Source organism: Mauremys mutica, chromosome 11 (assembly GCF_020497125.1).
Source record: "Mauremys mutica isolate MM-2020 ecotype Southern chromosome 11, ASM2049712v1, whole genome shotgun sequence".
Classification (NCBI taxonomy): Eukaryota; Metazoa; Chordata; order Testudines; family Geoemydidae; genus Mauremys; species Mauremys mutica.
The window spans coordinates 33,242,625-33,264,543 of NC_059082.1; the positions used below are offsets into that span (position 1 = coordinate 33,242,625).

The 21,919-nt window shown below is 41.6% G+C and overlaps 1 protein-coding gene across 2 annotated transcripts in view; it reads left to right on the forward strand.

Annotated features, from left to right (window-relative positions):
* TLN2 (talin 2) overlaps window positions 1-21,919 on the forward strand; it is a 363,285-nt gene that overhangs the window by 275,648 nt on the left and 65,718 nt on the right. For both annotated transcript variants that reach the window (XM_044979585.1, XM_044979584.1), the window contains exons 41-44: window positions 3,411-3,512; window positions 7,366-7,536; window positions 16,530-16,676; window positions 20,317-20,418. In XM_044979585.1, the coding sequence (XP_044835520.1) occupies window positions 3,411-3,512; window positions 7,366-7,536; window positions 16,530-16,676; window positions 20,317-20,418 (522 nt within the window). The remainder of the gene's footprint in view (window positions 1-3,410; window positions 3,513-7,365; window positions 7,537-16,529; window positions 16,677-20,316; window positions 20,419-21,919) is intronic.

Consider the following 21,919-nt stretch of genomic DNA (forward strand, 5'->3'; position numbering starts at 1 on the left):
TTCCATTCACTCCTTGGGGTCCCTCATGACAGACACCCCATCTCTCGGCTGGGTGCTCACCTGGGTCAGTTTCACACTCTCAGCCTTTGGTCGGCTCAAGAGCTGGCCTTCCACATCAATGTCCGAAAGCTGAGAGCAGTCTGCTTTGTATACCAGCCATTTCCGCTGGCGGATCGCCTCAGCAGATCCTTACTGTCTCACAAGTGGTCGTTTCCTCCGGACGTTTCCATTCCATTTTTCGGAAGTGGGACTTTCCCCGCATAGCCCTCTTCGCTCTCGCGAGAACGAAAAGAGAGAGAAGTTCTCCTCATTCCAAGGCCTCTCCCCGGGCTCGTTCTTGGAGGTGTTTTCTGATGCCGTGGATGAGCCACCGGCTGTACGCTTTCCACCGTTCCCGCTGGTTCACAAGGTCCTGCCAAAACTCCGCAGGGACAGAGCGCACCTGATCATGATCGCTCCAGCGTAACCCAGGCAGCACTGGTACACCAGGTTGCTACCCCTGTCGGTAGCCAACCCTATTTCCCTGCCTTTTTGCCCAGACCCCATAACACGGGATCACGGCAAGCTTCACCACCCAGACTTGTAATCCCTGCACCTCACAGCATAGCTGCTGCGTGGCTAAACTGATCCCAGTTGCATTGTTCTGCCTCGGTTCTACAGGATTCTCCTGGTTGGTAGGAAATCTTCCACTCGATTAACGTATCTGGCAGAGTGGAAGCGTTTCTCCTGCTGCTGCGAAACGCACAATGTTTCTCCCGCCAAGGTCCCGATCCAGTCCGTCTTGGACTACCTCTGGTCTCCCAAACAGCAGCACCTGGCATGGTCCTCATTAAGGGCACTCTTGGCACCCATCTCTCCCTTCCACCCAGCGGAGAGTGGCCGCTCCGTATTCTTGCACCTTGTGGTTTCTAGGTTCCTCAAGGGCTTGGAGCGTTATACCCCCCCAGTTGGCCCCCGCCAAAACCTGGGTCTTCGACCTGGTTCTAACCAGTTTTATGATTGCCATTCGAGCCACTGACGACATACTTGCTGACATACCTGTCCTGGAAGACAGTTTTTCCTTGTGGCCTTTCCATAGGCCAGACGAGTCTCCGAGCTTCAGGCGCTCACGATGGACCCACGGTATACTGTGTCTCTCAAGGACAAGGGCAGTTGTGACCACGTCCGGCCTTCCTCCCTAAAGGTGGTGTCAGCCTCTCATATCATCCAGGATATCTTCCTTCCGGTCTTCTTTCTGAAGCCTCGCTTATAGCAAGGAGAGCAACAATTGCCCTCCCTAGATGTCCGTAGGGCATCCGCAATCTATATCGAGCGGGCAAAGCCCTTTGGTAACGCCCCCAAATCTTCGTCGTGCTGGCGTGCCGGACGAGGGGCATGCCTGTCTCCTCCTAGAGGATTTCGTCTTCAATGACATCGTGCATCCGCACCTCCTGGGGTTTGGCCCATGTTCCATAGAGCCACCTTACTTCACATTCCACCAGGGCTCAGGATTCTCTGCTGCCTTCCTGGCTCACGTACCCTTTCAGGGGATGTGTAGTGCAACTACCTGGCCCTCGGTCCACACCTTTGCCTCATTGGCCCAAGAGTCCAGAGACGATGCAGCCTTTGGCTCAGCAGTTTTGCATTCTGCAACATCTAACTCCGACCCCACCGCCTACGTAAGGCTTGGGAATCACCTAACTGGAATGCATAGGAGCAATCACTCGAAGAAGAAAAGACGGTTACTCACCGTTGTAACTGTTGTTCTTCGAGATGTGTTGCTCCTATCCATTCCAGACCCGCCCTCCTTCCCCACTGTCGGAGTAGCCGGCAAGAAGGAACTGAGGGGCGGATGGGTCGGCAGGGGTATATATCCTGCGCCATAGCGGCGCCACTCCAAGGGGTGCCCAGCCGACCCACCGAGTGTTGCTAGGGTAAAAATCTTCCGAAGAGCCGTGCACGCGCGGCGCGCACACCTAACTGGAATGGATAGGAGCAACACATCTCGAAGAACAACAGTTACAATGGTGAGTAACCGTCTTTTCCCCCATTGGTTCCTCTGGTCAGGTGTCAGCTAGGCTAGTTGAACTCCTTAACCCTTTACAGGTAAAAGAGGCATTAACCCTTAACTATCTGTTTATGACAGTGCCTTAATACTAAGCTATCATACATTGATCAACTGCTAGAGTAAATTGGACAGCAGACAGCACAGTCCCACGCTAAGCATTCCACATTGCAAGTGTTCAATATATTCATGAGAGAAAAGCTACTAACAATTACTCATAGCATGTAGTGAGCACTCTGAGTGATAAACTTCATATTTTAAGTAAAATTCCTCATTAATAGTAAATGTTATCACTCTCCCTATCTCCTACACAAAACAGCTTTACACTTGCTTCCAATTTTAATGAAATTGGTATGAAGTTCTTCTCTCTCAAATTTGCCCTCTCGCATTTGCACATGTGAGTGCTTGTTTATTTTCAAGCTAAGCAGCAATGCTAGATACACCACTAAAACTTTCATCTTCCTGGAGTGGCTCATAAGAAATAAAAGTGCATAAACTTACCACAAAAGTGGGTTTGGGGGGTAGGGTTTTGGTGTTTTTTTTTAAATAACTTAATTCCTCTTTCCTCTTGTTAAAAATGTCCATCCTGTTTTGCACCTTACGAATAGTGTTTAGAAGTTTGAATAAGCACTACTCAAGCTACCAAGTCTTTTTTAAAGCAATATGTAAATAAAGCAAATCATAAAGATGCTGTTTTATTTCTTATTTTTTTTGCAGGGTTAGCTAAATCCTGGCTACCAAGGCATTAACTGCCTTTGAACTAGAGGGAAATAGTTCTAGTATTGGCATTTCTAACACCTGTCCTTCTTTATCTGTATGTCTCCGCTACCGTATTTTGGAGACCAGTCCATATCTCCTACTTGGAGATTACTTATTTTTCCATTCCCTTTCATATCAATGTATATGGAGTCCACAATTAAAACTTTTCCTCTTTGTGCTGCACCGTTGCCTTGAAAGTGCTGATTCATGTTTAGCTCAGCTGTCCTGGTGATTTTTCTGAGCAGTCTAATGTCATTAAATCAGAGGCAACAATAGCATCACTTGTCATGTTACTACTGGAGCTAGAAGTGAATGGAGGAACAGGCAGTGCAAGCTAGAGCTGGAAGGAGCTTTTTTTTCCACCTTACCTCATGATTATGTACAGCAAACAGCCTCTGTCAGGGCACTCTGCAAGAGGGGAAGATAAATGTAGAGAAATGGACAAGCATGTAAATAAAACTTACTAGTTTGCATCTGCTCTTTATACCGTTGAATGTGGTTTGACAGAGTTCTTTGCAGTTCAGCTGGCATGAGGGTATCTTGTGAAATAGTGTGGCTCAGTGAATGAATTGCTGTGGAAAGAACTGACAATGTCTCTTTTTGTTAGGCTTTACAGGAGCAGTTGACATCAGTTGTTCAGGAAATTGGGCACCTTATTGATCCCATAGCAACAGCAGCTCGGGGAGAGGCAGCTCAGCTGGGACACAAGGTACTTCGTCCTGTATTTATTGTAATTTCTAAAGTCCTGATTCCTTAGAGTGTATGGAATTGTCTGTGTGTCAGTAATGTGACAATGGTAGATGCTACAGTGTGTTGTAAGCTTATTCACATTACACTAAAAATGTACAGGGAAATATGGGTTGGGGGAAAGATCTTGGATTCCTGAAGGCAGAAAATTTAAATCAGAGGCAAAAATTGTTTGAACCTATTTGCCTAATTATTGCAAAGTACAGGACATGCAAGATTGCTCACTGTCCTCGGGCCACTTCGATACAAGACCATAATAGCTTCAATTCCTGGCTACATGAGGGTAAATTGAGGACTGATCTTTCGAGTTAATTCTGAATGTTTAGGGTTTTTATAAGTTTAAGTGCTTTTTTAAGTAATTATTTCATTAAAAAATGTCCTTTGCGTTCTTTTCATTTTGGATTTTAATGATGCTTTTTAAAATGTCGGCTTCTTTATATCCCTAACACTGTGGGTATTGAGGGCTTTTCCTGTTTAGCATATAACTAGGTGTTTTAGGACTTATTAAAAATGTCTAATTACGTGTTGAAGACCTCAGTCTATTGCATTAATACTTGCTTAATTGCAAAAATGCCTATTTTTAGATTAATGTATCAAATATGCAGATACTTGGCAGGTGGAATCATTAAAAGGTGGTATGTCAATCCACAGTGAGGGGAGGAGGAGTTAAATCGGTCTTTGACATTACTAGTAAAAGCTCAACAGTGCTAATCAGTGTTAAAATATCGGTACAGATGTACGGTATAAAAACCTAAGATGTAAAAAGGACATGTTGTGCAGCTGATTGTCAAGCTTCAGTAGCTTACCCCTTTTAAACTCCTGGTGCCCTGCCAAATTTTCCTTTAGAAGTCTAGTCATGGGTGAGTTACTGAAAGGCCAATACAACTTGTATCAATTTAAAAATTGCCAAATGTATTTAACTGTAAAAGGAGCATGGCTCAGGCCTGCAGTTGCAGTGAAGATTTGCTACTGAATGTTGTCTTCAAAACAGAAGGATTATGGAGAGGCTCGGACTCAGGTTGTGCTAAACTGCTACAGTAGATGTGCGTTGTAGTGTACAAAACACTTGTTCCTCTTGGGGCTTTAGTTTAGCATATTAAACATATAAAAAACAACTATTGCCACCTTATAAAGTTATATGTACTGGGTTTTAGAAATTATTTATTACCATATTCTGAAATATATTTAATTTTGAGAACAATAAATGTAATCTTTCTATGTCAACACATTTAACATGTGAAAGACAGAAGCAAAAATTATTTCTTTTATTTTTGTCTTCATGTGCTAGATTTTCTGAACACTTAATGTCTACTGGTGTCTATTTAGTTTTGAATAATGTCTTGGTTTATAGCAACTTTGTATACCACGATTAGATTAATGTTTTCTTTGGACCAGAGTAATTCAGACTCTAAATCAGTGATTCTCAGACATCAGTGGTTCAGGAGCTAAAGGAGCAATCGGCATTATCCAAAAGAGCCACACTAGAGTGAATTCATTGTTTCATTTACTAAAATATTATATATTCATACTTAAACAGTCTAACTGGGGAAATATTTAGGTTTTTAGATATATAAAATTCTCACCGCAAAATGACTGACAAAGTATTTTATCAACTACAGTTGGTTAATAAGATACTAATCCTGATTGGTTAATAACTTAAATCACAGCATTTTGATATCATGTGCTCCAAAGAGCCATAGGAGACACATTAGAGAGCCACAGTCTGAGCATCACTGCTCTAGATGGAAAAGATGTGTGATATTAAATGGTCGTCTCCATCCTCTTGCCCATGCATGGTGGTTCTTTATATACCAAATAAACCAGCTATTCTCTATGTGGGAATGTCCACTGTTTTAAATGAATAAAGTGATACGGTTTCCACCACTTCCTTTGAAAGACTTTGCCACTGTTAAATAGATCTCACATTTAAGAAGTCTCTCTTGATATTTGGCCTAACTTTCTTTAGTTTGATCCTGTTTCTTGTTTATGTTTTTGTAAGCAAAATAAGAAAGAGGAATTACTTGGATGTTTCCAGGCTTCCAATATTAATTGACCATTATCCATTTAGTCAATGTTTTAGTGAATTAGACATAAACATCTTTTTAGCTACATTATGTTTTTATGTACTACAGATTTTTCCTCCTAAGCCAGTCATTGCAGAAACTTAATCATTTTTATAGCTCTTCTGAGAAGTTCTTTCACTTTAATGTCTTTCCATTTCTGGAAAGGACTGCAGAACTGTGCTATATTCTACATGTTGTTTCAGCAGTGCACAATGGATTGCTATTTATGTGTGTTGTGATGTCTTACCTTGAAGTAAGCAGGTCCAAGGTGGTACTGACTTCCTTGCCAACAGCTGTGATAGATTCTACATCACAGGCAATTTTTAAATCAAGATAGGATATTTTTCTAAAAGATAGAATCTATCTCAACAGGAATTAATTTAGCGAAGTCCTATAGTCTCTGTTTCAGAGGAGGTCAGACTGGCCTCAGAATATTTTAATCTTTTAGGAGATTTAAAGCCTGCTCCTTCTGGATTACTTCTAGCGTGGAACCAAGACCATTCATGTTGTATTGGTTCTCAAACTTTTGTATTGGTCATCCCTTTCACACAGCAAGCCTCTGAGTTCGACCCCCTTATAAATTAAAAACACCTTTAAAAAAAATTAACGCTATTATAAATGCTGGAGGCAAAGCAGGGTTTGGGGGTGGAGGCTGACAGCTTGTGACCCCCACATAATAACCTCGCAACCCCCAGTTTGTCAAATTTTCATTTTATGTTGTTCTTATTTGCTTTGGGTGAGTTGTGTGGCAGCCAGTAGTGGAAGGTCTTCAGCAGCATAACAGTGAATTAATTGAGTAACTTGGGAAAAAGATGAGACTACATGAGGTTTTGAAGAACCTCTCAGTACAGGAAAAAAGTCAGAATAAGGGAGCTCAGAATAAATCACCAGTGGAATTGGTCTTGAGGTACTGCAATGAAATATATACAAAGTATTGATTCCATTTAACCTCTATTGGACAACTTCTGTCAAACTGTTTTTGTTAGTCAGTTGAGAAACTGTTTATTCTTCCATTTAAATGTTATTTATAAGAACCACCTCTGTTTCTACCTAATCCACTCTGCTATACTTGTTATGTGCTTGAATCTATTGATGCTTACTATCTTAAGAGTATACGCATGTGATGTGGCCACTTCACTCCCTTACAGACCTGCTTATTTGTGGTAGAACAGCAGACTATATCCTGAGGCAATATTAGCCCTTCAGCAAAATATAACATCTTCAAAAATGTTTCTGAATCATTCAGGTCTTTTTCTGGATAAGACTTAAATGAGGCTTTCAGAGAAATTTGTTTGTTCCTCCATAGAGACAGTAACTGTCTGAAAGGTTCAAAATTACAGACTGTCTATCTGAGATCAAATTAATCTCTTCTGAAGTTCCAGGTACAATACATTCTACTCTTTTCTGTTGTCTGCAACCAAAAATGAGAAATTCCAGCGTTTAATTACAGATCCTTCCATGTCAGTTTTGAAAACAATTGGATCTGACGTCAGAGTCTCACACGCAAAGTTGAGAACATCTGAGAGTTCTATATTGCTATATTGCAGCGTTCACAGCTGAAGAAGAGATGGAATAGCTTAGGAAGACATTAGAATGAACTATATTTCATGCTAATCTGAAGCATCATGAAGGTGTGCTATTCAAATTATGCTCAAAGAGCAGCTAGAGATCTCCTTGATGTTAATTTAGAGAGGGATGTTGTCTCCTCTCGGAAACTGGATCACAAGCTTTTCATCATCTCTGTTGTCTTAGGTTACGCAACTGGCGAGTTACTTTGAACCCTTGATTTTAGCTGCAGTTGGTGTGGCATCCAAGATGCTAGATCATCAGCAACAGATGACTGTCCTGGACCAGACAAAGACACTAGCAGAATCTGCCCTCCAGATGCTGTATGCAGCCAAAGAAGGAGGAGGAAATCCCAAGGTATAGTACATGTGTGTAATGAAATGGGAGCGGTCATTAGAAACAGTCATCTGAAATGAATCCTGCAGTGGTAGAGTGGAATCTAGAAAGTAGCAGTGGACAATAGGATTGTATGTTAATTATCAGATATTTTATTTTCTCATATGGTGACTCGCAGATAAGCCCTTCTGCAAGTTTGTTGTTTTCCTAAGAATTTAAGTCTTTGTTCTTTTCCTTTCAATTGTGAAAAATAGCAGCAAGCTAAGATTAGTAGGGGAAAACTATATTCTGACTGCTGTGTGAAGTATTATGAATAATATTCGAAGCATGCACACAGAGTTTTAGTTACATATGATATAGAAAAATGCTTGTATATACATTAAGCATTCATCTTTAATGTATACTAGCCTGGCTTTAACTGTCATTAATTTATTTAATTACCACCATAATTGTCATGGACAGGCAAATAGAATTTTGTGCAGGGTTTCCAGGTATTTGACAGTTTTGCAAAGCTGTTGTAATATATAACAGAATATTAAGACCTCCAGAAAAAAGTATAGCCAATAAGTCTTTCACACATTAGATGTTAGCTGAACTGATGAGTAACTCAAAGATTTTGCCTCATTTATGCTTTTGTTAGAAGAAAAGGAATAACTTGATTATAAAATGGCTCCCCAAGTATCTGGAAAAAACCCTAAGTACTTTTTTAAGGATCAGGAAATAAAGAATACATAGTAACAGAGCCAAATATAATGTCCATTTAATTTAAAGGTGATTAGAATATAACAATGCTTGCTCAATACATGAACTAAAAAATGCCTCCAGTTTTCCAGTGTTGGAGTAACTAATTCTACAGCATGTCACTACTGATTTACAGAAGCTGACACAAACAGGATGGACACGAATTATCACTGTGTACTTTCTCTCTCTCATTTGGTTGAAAATATAATTTAAAAAAAATCTTATTGCTTAACAAGATCCCTGAACAAAACAGTCCATGCATGTTGTGTGAAGGTGCTTCTGGGCTTAACAGGGCAGAGAGAAGGGATGGCTTGGAGATACAAGCACCAGGTTTGGAACACTTAATCACATTTTTGAATCCTGACAGGGTCAGTTCAGCCCATCCTTTTGAATAGTCAGTAAAATACTCTTTACTGTACAGGCAGTCCTCGGACTTCCAACACAATTGGTTCCTGAAAATTACATTGCAACACAGTTCAGAAGTGTCATAAGTGCCGTTGGTCATAAGTCGAACATCATAAAGTTGAGGACTGCCTGTAGTTTATGCATGGGGGAGGGGCCATGGGGCACAGTATGCTCAAGACCTTAAAAGCCAGTCTTGTTGGCTTTGAGATTCCTGGGTACTGATTGCGAGAGCATATCCTTGGCCAAAATAACCTGTATTTTTACCTTCTGCCTCTGATGTTCTTTGGGTTGTGTGCTGCCTTCTTTGGTCAGCTGCTTCTTTCCAGCCTCATGAAGGGTTTGCATTTCCATGGTGTGTTCTGCATATGGTTTGGGAAGTATTCCAGGTAGATATTGCCTAACTGGTGCGTGTAAATTGTTTTTGAACTCTGAGGCTTTCAAATGGTGATAGGGCTGATGGGTTTAGAACAATGTATCTCATTTAGAAAGCAGTTGGGTAACTAAAACTACTTTACACCTAGACTAACACACTAATACCCATGTAGAGATGGTCAGGTGCAAAAAGATTTCCTTTGTATCTGAGCCAAAACTCATTGAAGTCAACAGAAGGATTCTCTTTGATTTCAGTGAATTCTGGTTCAGGTTCCTTATATGGAGTCCTGGCTGGGCTGGGGAGGACCGGACTCTCTCTTCCCCTGCACAGCATCCAGGGCCGCATCAGACCTACCCCCAGGTTTCTTCCCTGGCTGTTGGAAGCTCTGCAAACTCCCTCCCCCCACCCTGTGCTTCCTGCACCCATAGGTTCTCAGCTGCAGGGGGAGGGATCACTGTACAGGGAGCTACTTCTCCATCTGCCCAACCCCTGTGCATCCAGACTCCCTCATACCCAGACCCTCCCGGCGAGCCTCACTTCCCCCCTGCACCCAGAGCCCCACTCCCCCTGTACCTGAATACCCTAACAAGCCACCTGGATCTCCACCCTACCAAGTCCCAACCAGCTGCACCTGGATCCCCATCCCAATGAGCCCCACTCCCCCAGCATCTGGACCCCCTCCACTAAACCCCCCACATGCAGACCCCCCCCTCCCTGAGCCCCAACCACCTTCACCTGGGTGGACCCCCCTGCAGAATCCCATTACCATTACACCCAGAACTTTCCAACAAGCCCCTGTGCATCCAGGTCTCCCCCCCCCCCCCACCTGGATCCCCCACTGAACCTCCCGCACCCAGATTGCCCCACACAGAACCCTCTCAACCCACACCTGGATTCCCCCCCACTAAGCCCCTCCACACTTGGATCCTGCCTTGCTGAGCCTGCCTGCCCACACCTGGTGCACCTGTCACAGAGAGGCAGGGCCCTGGGGTGTTTCTGGGGCAGGCCCGGTCCTTGTGCTGTGTCAGGGTTGAGTGCAGCCTCACTGCTGAGTCTGTGTCCTGGGGGGGAGCTGCAGAGTGATCTCTCACCTCTGCGCAGCCAGTGGCCTGTGCTCCCCAGTGCCAGGCTGGAGCCTCCACATTTATGTGACAAATAAAATTTTGCAGAATTTTAAAATATTGTGTGCATAATTTTTATTTTTTTGGCGCGGAATTCCCTCAGGAGTATCATACTTCAGAAAGACCTCTCAAATGACATGGGACCAGTGTTACTTCATGGTGGGCACTAGCCTCCACAGATACTTGCCTTTTGGGCTGAGCAATGGTGGTGGTGGTGTAGGGGGGTTCTTCCAGTGTAGTGCAGAATAGGATGGGCCTTGGGTTTGCTAATACCCATTGTCTGTTGGAAGCAATGGCACCTACCTTTGTCTGTCAGGTGACCCTTTCTGGATGAATCCACAAAAGGGCATTGAGACCTGCAGAATGAGTTAATGGAGGCATCTAAATATCTCTTGAATGTTAACTTCTGGCCATTTCCAATCTGAGCTGGACTCTGAACAAAGGCATTGAGGTGAGAGCTCCCTATGGCATTCCCATTCCATGGAGCCATTCTGTCCACATATAAGTCTTCTTTCCTTGCACTGTTGAGTTTTAGGCTCTTGAGCACGCCTCTCAGAATGTTTTCTCAGTGAGACTTCAGAAGTTGACTGAGTCCAGTTGGTGTCCTCAGGTTTGTCTGCTACCAGCTCTTCTTTCAGAGCAACTGCAGTTGCACAGTTTAATCCTAACACTTTTGTCCCATCTGCACTCACTCCACATTCATGCAATCTGAATTGCTCATAGTACTTCAAAAAAAAAAAAGTGCAACAACCGTATGGTATTTAAATAAATCGGATGGTGATTGTATGTTTCAGCTTATGTTATCTAAATCCCACAGTGTGTTCTAAAATTTGGTAGTGAGCGTAATTGCCTGTTGACTTGTTTCTTCTGCTGGGCTTGCTCTGATTGCCTGTTGCCTCACCTTGTTCAGTAAACACTGACTTCCTTCATTCCCGTCCTCCACTTCTCGATTAATAAATTGGGCATCATTATTGACATCAAATAATGCAGTATCACAGACCTAGGATATAGGGCAGAGATGATAGGCAAATACAAATGCTGTATCCTCGATTGTTGACAATACCAAGGAACATCAGCGCTGATATTTAAGGACTCCTGCAAGAGTTAATTTAGAACTTAATGCTTAAAAAAATACTGCATTAGCTTGAGCATATCCCATGCAATGCCTCCAGGTGAGCCAATACTTGCATACATAGGCTTTTATGCTTCACTTTGCCACACACACACAAGTCTACTGTGTATCCTGGAAAAGACTTCTGACCAGTGCAGCCATTGTTTATCCTTTCTGCTGCCTGCGCTTGGCTGCTCAGGTTACGTTTGTATAGTAGAGTGAACAAAGATGGTTCCATCTGTTCTGAAGATGCCTGACAAGGAAAACTTTTCTGAAGCTTGTTGCGTCACTGAAATGAAACACACAGGAGGAACAAATGTAATAAATAAGGAACTGCTGCCTGATGATTCATTCAAACCAAGCAGAGCTTCCAGCTTTACATTTTATATATTTTTAGTTGTTTTATATCCCTACAAGATGCAAAATCTCTTCAGTGTGCACAGTACCTAGATGTTGTATCTGTCACTGAAGGTTTGCCTAAATATAGCTGAAGCACAGGAAGGAAGATGATACCAGCAAAAATGCAAAGGGAAATGGTGGAGGTTGAAGGCTGAACTACATATGCATGAAGCTCCTCACTGGTCTTAACCAAATCATCTGAGCTATGCTGCTTGCGTTCAAAAATCAAACTTTGTCACCTTATTCCCTTTATGTAAAAGAAATTGCTTCATTATCTTTGGGCTGTTTGGGGGAAGTGGAGGGCTATATTTTCCCTTGAAACATTTTTACCAGTGCCATTAGCTTTCCCAGGAGTTAAGAGCGTGCATGAAGAGGAGATGAGAGCACAGTTCATTTATGCGTGCTTTGTAAGGAGATATTGGTATTTCTGCCAGCTTCAGCTCGTATGTTTGGGTTGGGAGAGTTGAAAATTCAAGGTGTACAGGTCTCTGGAAAATATCTCAAACTGAAGAGAAGAAAAAATAATGTGGATTCAGCTGAAAGAATTGCATGGCCAAGAAGGACTAGCTCATTCCCTTTGGTCCCTGTATTAGCAGTAGATCAACAGGCATGTTGCTATGCCTCATCACAAGCATATACATTAAGCTGTTTATAATAGCGATGGGTTGTGTGAATTACTCATCTGCTACACTATATTAAGTAGAGCTGGTCAAAGTAGCTGATCAGGGAGTTGTAGTCCCTTTTTTGTAGTTCACATTTTGAGTCTTTTTTGAGTTCTAACAATAATCTGGTCCAAAGCACATTCAACCTAGTTAATACTGTTTCTAGAACATGCTGAACTGTTATAACATACCTTTATTAAACCTAATAGTGAATTGCTCTCATTTTCTTCATTTGTCAGTCACATTTTTGAAAGCAGTAGATCAGGGATCTCAAACTCAAATCACCACGAGGGCCACATGAGGACTAGTACATTGGCCTGAGTGCCGCATCACTGAAACTTTTTCATACAACGATACAAAAATATAGTAAAAAATGAAAAAAATGAAGAGTAATATAGTATGCTATTAAAAGTCAATGTATTCACTTTTTTAAAACTGTAATGCGAAAAATCAGTGCTCATTTTGACAGTCATTTCATTTTTGGCCATTTAGCTGGCAGTGTTTTGCATCAACCAGAGCATCAATATTAGGTTTGATATCCTGAGATGAAACCATTCTCAGTGTTGCCTGCAAATTGTACCACATTCCGTACAAAAAACTACACTAAGAGACTGTTAAGGCTGCACAGTTAAGCACACGTGCCAAAATTAGGGTTGCACACACAACTTTTTCTCTGCCCCTTTGAGACTATGTGTTATCATGTAATCTTTTAATTACAGGGTCATGTACTGTTTTTCATATAATATGTACCTTTTTTTCTACACCCTTAAATTGTATAGCATCTTACAGTGATTTTTCTACTGACTTTTATTGCGTTGTCACAGTAGCCCAGTATACGCTTACTAGCAAAGGACTTGCCACTTAGCCACTCAGGTTTACGGTAAGCATGAGTGAGGGTGGGCAAATGTGTGGTGTGATGGGAAGCTGTGTTGATTTGTGCCTGGGTTGTGTTGTGCTGGGAGATTTTGGTTGATTTGTGTTGGTAGCAAATGAGGGGTGTATACTGGGGTGAGGGGCTATCTGTATTTGGACTTGCTGGTTGAGTTGTTGTGTAGGTGGTTGTGCTGATATGTGAGGTGGCAGCTAGGCACAAGAGTGTGGCAGTCGGGCCAAGTAATCCACCGTCTGTGACGTTTCCCTCATACAACCAATGAAATTGTAGCATGCAAATTAGCTATTGAGTAAGGGTGGTGATTGGTTGAGTTATCTCTGATATCACAATGGTCTAGTACGCTTGGCACAGCAAAGATACACGCCTTTCTGTAGTTGTACATGTCAAAATAGCTGAGAACTTCAAAATTGGTTGGTAACAGACTGCAAAACCCCCACTCCACCACTTCCATGATGCCCCGCCCCACCCACGCCTCTTCCTACCCCCATTCCAACTCCTTCCCCAAAGTCTCCGCCCCCTCCCTGCCCTTATTCCAACCCTTTCCCCAAATCCCTGCCCCAGCCCTGCCTCTTCTCCGCCTCTTCCCCTGAGCATGCTGCGTCCCCGCTCCTCCCCACTCCCTCATGGAAAGTCCTAAGCGCTGCCAAACAGCTGATTGGCAGCAGGAAGCTGGAAGCACTGGGAGGTAGGTGGAGGAGCATGGACGCGCACGCTGGGAGGAGGTGGGGGAGGGGAGCTTGGCTGCCAGTGTGTGCAGAGCACCCACTAATTTTCCCTGTGGGTGCTCCAGCCCCGGCACCTATGGCAGGCCGCAGGAAATAACTCCGCGTGCCGCGAGGTTGAGACCCCTGCAGTAGATGATCCAACAGTGTTGAAGAATGAGGTTAGTAAGGAGTTTTTCTGAAATGTTTCTTTTGCCTGTCCTGCCCTGACTATTACCTTAGGTGTTTTGAACCAACATAATTTAAAGTGTATTGGGTCCTCTTCATCAACTCTACTTGACTTCAATGTGGCCTATACTATAAACCTTGGGTACCTTGAGCAAGGAATCATTTTTGTCCCCTTCCCTCCCTCTCTTGGTTTGAAACCTCCCCTTTTAACCGCTCATCTTCCACCTTTGGTTGAAGCATTACAACTTCCAGGGTGTGGGGAGTGCTCCAGGCCTTATCCCCAGCTCTCTTCTATATTTCTTTTAGCCCTCTAGGTCACCTTGTTGCTAGCTTAAGGCTTGGCTTTATCTTGGCTGTCTTCACTCTATCAACTCCTGGCTATAACTTAAACTCTCACTGAATTTCTCCTTGGTAAAAGATTTTGTGTGTGTTTTTGTGTGTGTTGCACGCTCTCTCTCTCACTCACTTACCTCAAACATCTAAATTAGCTCCCAAGGCCAGAAACCTTGGAGTGATCTTTGGCTCTGGCCTTTATTCTTTCCCACATCACCCTTGACTGTACATCTCCCTGTAGGATTGTATTGGTACTAAATTCAAATTCCTCATTGATTTTTAGTGTCTCCCTAGCCATCTCTGAAAAGTAGGAGGGCAATGTTAAATTGTGTTTTAAGTTACCATGTATGTCTCCACTTTCTCTCTCAACTCAAACACAGCTATTTATTGCTCATCCTCTCACTCTACACTCACTAGTTCTAGGTTCTTCCATTTATCTCTGCACTGGTGGATGGCTCTTGTTGTGATCATTTTTAGCTAAAATGTTTGAGGTGTAGTCTTAGGAACCCCGGAAGCTAAGAACTCTTGATTGTTCTTGCTCTTACCACTGTGATGCAGGGCAAGTTACTTCATCTCTCTGCTTCACTTCTAAAACTGGGGTAATGCCTCCCTTGCAGGATATTGAGAGGATTAATGTAGTCAGTGCTTCAGCAATACTTAAAGGTGGAAAATATTACACACATGCTAAATATTTACCCATCTGAAACAAGTGAAACACTGTGGGCCAGTCTGATATCACAATGATAATAAATGTAACTGAGCAAAATCTGACCCAGAGTCACTTCCGTTGTTTAAGTCTTGCCTTAAAACTTCCTGTTCTCTTCAATTTATAAGTGACTGAAAAGCATGTAATCCTGCTCTGCGCTGGAGATTCTATAGAAAAATGAAATTTAGAAATGCCCACATTAAAGGAGAGCGTGTTCTCCTTCCCGTAGCATCTCTTATTTTCTTGTGTTCTTTGTGTAAAAACAAAAATGTGTTTCTACCTGGATTTTCTGTTTTCACTGATTATATGGTTCAATTGAATAGCAAACGAGCTTGTTGATGTAGACCCTAATCATATGAGCTGAGGGTTTTTTGATTACAGAACTCTGGATTAATTACCTGTGTCAAGAAAGATGGCTATGGAAGAATTTCTCAAGAGTCTTAATTCCTACCTAGTGCTTTGGTAATTGCACATGTGTGGGATGCTTTCCAAACCCAGTATGTGCAAAATGTTTTTTCTTTCTGCTTATGCTTTAATCTGATTTTCAAGTTGAGTGGTGTAAACAGGCTGTATTGAAAGACTAGGTGCCCTACTTCCTTTCTGGCAGAGACCTTAGCAATGCAGTTTTCAGTGTCCTAAATGTTTAAAATTATCCCTGCTGAGTGGTCTCCATTGCTTTTCTCAGGTACATAATCAGTAAAGATTAAGCATGTTTGACCCATACAGCTACCATTTATGACCAGGCCTTTTCTGAACCGGTTTAAAACTGGAATGATCTGTTGCCATTCTTTAGCTTTATTTCCACTGCATTTACATGGTGATTGTTTTCCTTAATCTGTTGTCATGGAAAAGGGCTGGTTCTGTTTTAAACTACTCTGAATTTTGGGTATATTGGGTGAGTGAGGCATGCTCTTGTTTAAAGAGGCATTCTCGTTCATATGAGATTGATATGTATCGTGAATCAGTCTCTTTCCTGTTTCGCTTGAAATGAGATTTTCAAAGAGGCATGGTTAAAACCACCACAAGGCGCTGCCATAATAGACTCATAGACTTTAAGGTCAGAAGGGACCATTATGATCATCTAGTCTGACCTCCTGCACAATGCAGGCCACAGAATCTCACCCACCCACTCCTGTAACAAACCCCTAACCTATGTCTGAGTTATTGAAGTCCTCAGATTGTGGTTTGAAGACCTCAAGCTGCAGAGAATCCTCCAGCAAGTGACCCATGCCCCCTGCTGCAGAGGAAGGCGAAAAACCTCCAGGGCCTTTGCCAATCTGCCCTGGAGGAAAATTCCTTCCTGTAGGCATTATTTTCAGACCAAATGACTACTCCTGCACAGATGAGTTCTTAATCTCCTCTCTTACTCTCCCCTGTACAGGCATCTCACACTCATGATGCAATCACAGAGGCTGCTCAGCTGATGAAGGAGGCAGTGGATGATATAATGGTTACACTGAATGAAGCTGCCAGTGAAGTGGGCATGGTTGGAGGTATGGTAGACTCAATAGCTGAGGCCATGAGCAAGGTGAGTATTTGGTACCTAGCAACCCCAAATTACAAGGAAGAAGATTAATGGTTATCCTAGATGATACTGGCAACAATTGCTTAACATTTAATGTATGTTCCATTATACCGCTGAAGTAGTTCAGAGAGCCAGATGCTAAATGTTCCTTAAATGGCCAGTGCTAAGTCAGTTCAGCTTTCTGTGCTGATGGAACATGTTGTTTGATATTGATCATAAAGGCCTGAAGAGTTAAAAGTGTTTCTAAATTCTTTCACTATCCTGCATTAAACAGTAAGAGGTGGGTTGGGCATGAATTTTAAACAAAACCCTTGCTTTTACTCAGTTACATGGCAAACACCCAAAAAGCATTCATTCAAATTGAAAGTTTATTGATTGAACAGAAGAAAGAAAAATAAGCATTTTGTATTGAAACTGTGTTTGCGTGATTATGCAAACAAACTTAATCAGACCTTATCAAAGCCTCTCTCTCCTTTTGGAGTCAAAATATCAGTGTCTCTTATTTTCAGAGATGAAAAGGAAAAGGTTCTTTGATGAAAAGGAAAAGGTTAATTTTATTCTCAGTCCTGATCTGAAGAGCATTCACTTATCTTGTTTTTAACAAACAGATACAAGGTGAATGAGTGACAGTATAGAAAAGAGGGGGGAAATAGGCTTTGATTGATGTTTCTTGAACACTGATTAGTTACGAGTGGATGCTTTGGCTGGCAAGTCAACCATGACACCTGCTGCTTGGACCCTGGTTAGTTACAATCTGATCAGGGCCATCATTTGGTGGCATCCTTTCTCTTTAGACAAGACAGGTTTGGTTGAATGCAGTATGATTGACTTCAGGATTTGATGCAAAGCCAGGAGAGTGCAAAATAGTGGGACAGCAAATAACACAACAAGGGGATGCAATACAGGATCCTATGTGGCTTTGCAGTGCTGGTAATTAGATATTCCCCTGAGTGGGCTGAGGACTGGATATCATGATATGATGATGATTTTCAGCACTCACGGGTGAAAACAAAGTTACTTAAACAAGAGCAAGGCCAGCCTGCCTTCCTTGTGGAAGAAAGTCCTTCAGTCTGGTTTACTCCTTCTGTCTGGGGATCAGGGAAGATGCGATGAGACAAGATGAGCTGGGATGCAAAATGGGCTGCGGATGAGAGAGAGAGAATGTTTTTTTCAAAGTCTCGTTTTAATAACTCAGAAAAGGGAAAAAGTGGGCGGCATAGTTCATCCACCTCATTATTTTATCCACCAATTAGACCTAATATCTGTCTCACTCATTTTGTTACATTAACTTCCAGCTCCACATCATCTGTTTTTAACAAGTATAATTGGATTATATTGACATGGCCTTTTTTGTTTAGATTAATCCAGTTTCTCTGTTTCATTCTCTTGCACCTGTTTAAAACATTCATTATTGTAAACAACATGACCAGTTTTCCATGGTTATTGTAATGTCTTACAAACTTTCACATGCTTTTTACAGTTGAGGTTAGGGTTGTTGGTCCAGCAATCACAACAAACCCTACCATATGAAATCATAAAACTAGGAGACAGTTAGCATTAATTGAAAAATAGTACTGATGCACATGATGGAACTTGTATTTTCAATAGACACAAAATCATTCCCTTTTGTTAGCACTGGTGGGATAGGATTATTTTGGAGATCTATTCCATTGAGTGGTGTGTCGGTATTTAAGAAAACAATCAAAAATTAGAAATTTCGGTTATTTGGTCTTGCAAATGAGTTAAACCGCCTTGTAAATGAGCATTGGAGTAGTAGTGGTTTAGCATTACAACATAGGTTTTTTTCCTCATTAAGTGACTCTCCCTTCTGACAACAGTCTTAGACTAGGACTTGTTTTGTCTTATTTGATAAAGATAACAATATACATAACAAGTTCCTGAAATGACAAGTGATAGAAACATTTCTGATATGCAAAGAAACAAGAAAGAGTGCTCTAAAGAGGAAATAATTGTTTTCAGGTGTCTCTGTGTACTGGTTGATGGCATGGTCCCAGTACCTCAGTTGGCTGGAGACATAGTGCTGGGCTGCTTGATTTAATTGCATAGAGGAGAGTCATTTTAGACTGCATCTACTTTAAATGAAGTTAGCAGCCTGTAATTTTCAGTTTTTGCTTTGATCATTTTTATCTCTGTGTGCTAAGAACTTCCTTTCTATCTGCCAGGGTTTGTATCAAGTCTTCTCTTATGAAAGTTGCCCCCCTCCCCCAATTTAATATGTTTTTCCCCTCTTGGAAGACTCTTCACAACTAGGAGTCGGTTCTGAGGTCAGGTTGAATGTGGTAAACATTGCTGGTACAAAACTCTGCCATTTCAGGATTTTGAGATTAGGAGTAACTTCCCTAGGAACTTTATCCATGATTAACGCTTCATTCAGATTCCTCATTCGCTTGTTCTTTTTGAACCAACCTCAAAGAATTGAAGCTTACACTTGAATGAAGTACATGAAGGTCAAAGAGAAAACAAAACCTAACTAATATGTCGGTGGTCATTTGCTATGGGGAAAAATGGGCAGTTATTTCCCTTCCCCTCAGCCAGGCTTTTCATCAGACTGTCTTCCATTATGTTTTTCACTTCTTGCGTGCTCACTCACACACGTTCAACTTTTCAGGATATAATATCCCATATAATGTTCTTTATTCTAAAACATCTCCCTCCCCCCCCCCCCCCAGTTTTTCTTGAATGACACTCTGGTTGCATATCCATATTTAGAGGAGTTTGCCAAAATAACAAGTTGAAAGCTGTTGCATAGCAACCAAGTATGTGGGGCTTTCTAGGAAGAGAAATCAGAAGGATGGGTTAGCAATTATCTTCCCTCGAAGGGGAGTGTCTCAAAACTGTAATCTTTATTTTCTTGTCTAGGGAACTACCTTTTGTGGCAAAAATGCATTTTTTAGTATATATAGTAGTCCTATAAATCCTGGGCAATATTTTCAGTCATGTTGTCTTCTAAAACAAGCTAGTCTGGTTTTAGTTCATGGCGGGGAAAATGAGATGAACTTGAGGAACACAGTGGAGGAAGCCATGTCTGAAGGGTCTTTACCTAAGATAATTAGCAAGTCTCTCTGAGAAAAACATAACTAGTAAACTGGGAGTATGCTAGTCTCAAAAGGAAGGTAGGGGAAGTTTAACTTATTAAGCAAATACATTTTCCATCATCTCTTGCTAACAAAAAAAAATTTAAACAGTCTTATTTATACTAGGCTTCATGTTTAATTTTACTCAGTCTCTGGCATTTTGGTGCCTGAGTGGTATGCAGAATGGAAAGTTTTAAGGCATGGCCTAAAGGAATGTTACAGAGACTAATAGGGTGAAAGATCTGTCTTGTGATCATTGTACATTCATTTTTAGATCTAATGGGCTGCAGGTCAGGGAAACTAAAAGAAAAAAGAAAAAGTGAACTTGGGAAGAAAGTCAGGACTTGCTGAATATGTGGGCACTCAACTGCATATTCTATACAAATGACATGAAATTAGTGATGTAAGCTACGAAGCTTTACTGTACATTTGAGCTCATTTTGTATTTAACTCTGTGTCGTGCAATTGCAGTACTAGACTGAAAAGTTTAGTAATATGTGTGTCCTTCGTGCCTGCCATTGCTTTCATGTTTTCCCCTCTCTCCACAGCTGGATGAGGGCACACCTCCAGATCCAAAGGGAACATTTGTTGATTATCAAACTACGGTAGTGAAATATTCTAAAGCCATTGCTGTAACAGCACAGGAAATGGTAAGAGAAACTAGCAAAAGTTCTATAAAATAGCTGGGTAACAGCTATCGAGTATGTGTAAGAAATTGAAACAGCTGTACAGTGTTAATCTTGAACCAATTCCGACTGGAGCCTTTTCTTTGTGACATCGACTTCCAGTTGATCTGTTTTGTGGGTAGGCAAAATAAGGGTGTTGCCACCATTTCCTGGACTTCTTCATTGGAACCTGATTGTATGATGGACAGAAGTGCACTACCAGCAGAGTCATTCTGCTGCATCTCTCTCTGGCTAACTCAAAGTACAGGGCTTTAAAGAGTATATGCTATTCTCTTTACTTTGCTGCCCAAAAGAACAAGCTGTGAAAACAGGAGAGAACACCTTAGGAGGCCTGTGCTAGAACTTGACAGTAACCAAAAGAGATGCCTCCATGAGGAAGAGGGTGGAGGGAATGGGGTAGAAATACAGCGTTCGGGAACAAGTGAAGTGAAGGAAAAAGGAAGTTATGCTGATTACTGGGGAGAGAATGACGTTAGGAATAGCAGTAGTACAAAACTCTGTCCACCATGTCATTATTGATCTGTTTTGGGCCCAGCTGATTTAGACTGTTGTAGACGTTGATATGATTTATACCCCCATCAAGAGAATAATACTTGAGCTGTTCTGTTACTTGAACCTGTCTTGAAACAATGGTTTGACTGTGCCAGAACATTTCATGGCGGAGGATTTCTTTCCACTAGAGGCTAAACTAAGACCAACCAATTCATTTCATTAATTTGATGGTGAAGCAGTCTGTTAACACACCACAGCTGGTTTTAAACAGACTTGTCTAGCCAGTTTTACAATTTAAAAGTTGAGTGGCTATATTCCTCCTACTGTAATGGGAAAAGGCATCAAATTTGGAAGTCTTTGTTAATGGTTTTTTGGCATGAGATGTATATATTAGTGGAATGTGATGTCAAGTACTTCTCATGAGGCTTACTTTTTATGAGAAACAAATAAAGGTATGTATTGAAACAGCTTTAATCAACCCCTTAAATCACTGGAATCTTGTCCTATCATAAGTTTCTTGCTGACCTACATTAGCCCTTTGGGGTGTGATATTTAATTATTCTTTAACTTTATCCCTTAATTGAGATCAAACCTTGCAAGACAATTGTTAAATTCATGAAATGAGCAATGGTCAAATTCTTGTTTTCTCTCACAGAATTCCCGGTGATGTGATTCACTTGGGCATAAAATGAAGTGGGGCGGGATCTTTGGCTAATTAGGTCCTTTCTTGATTCTGATGATTCATACTAATGGTTAATATAATGAACTGTATTAATCCGTTAGTAAAGAATACTCTACCTTTTTTAAATATAAGGATAATATTATTGCACGCTACCAAAAAAAACCCTACATAGCTGTGCAAAAAAAAAAAGAGAGAGAGAGGGAGAATCTTTGCAGGTACTGTAGTGAGTTGTCATTTCAACAGATAGCAGTTAACTCTTCTCCATGCACATTAGGAATTTGTCTAAGGCCA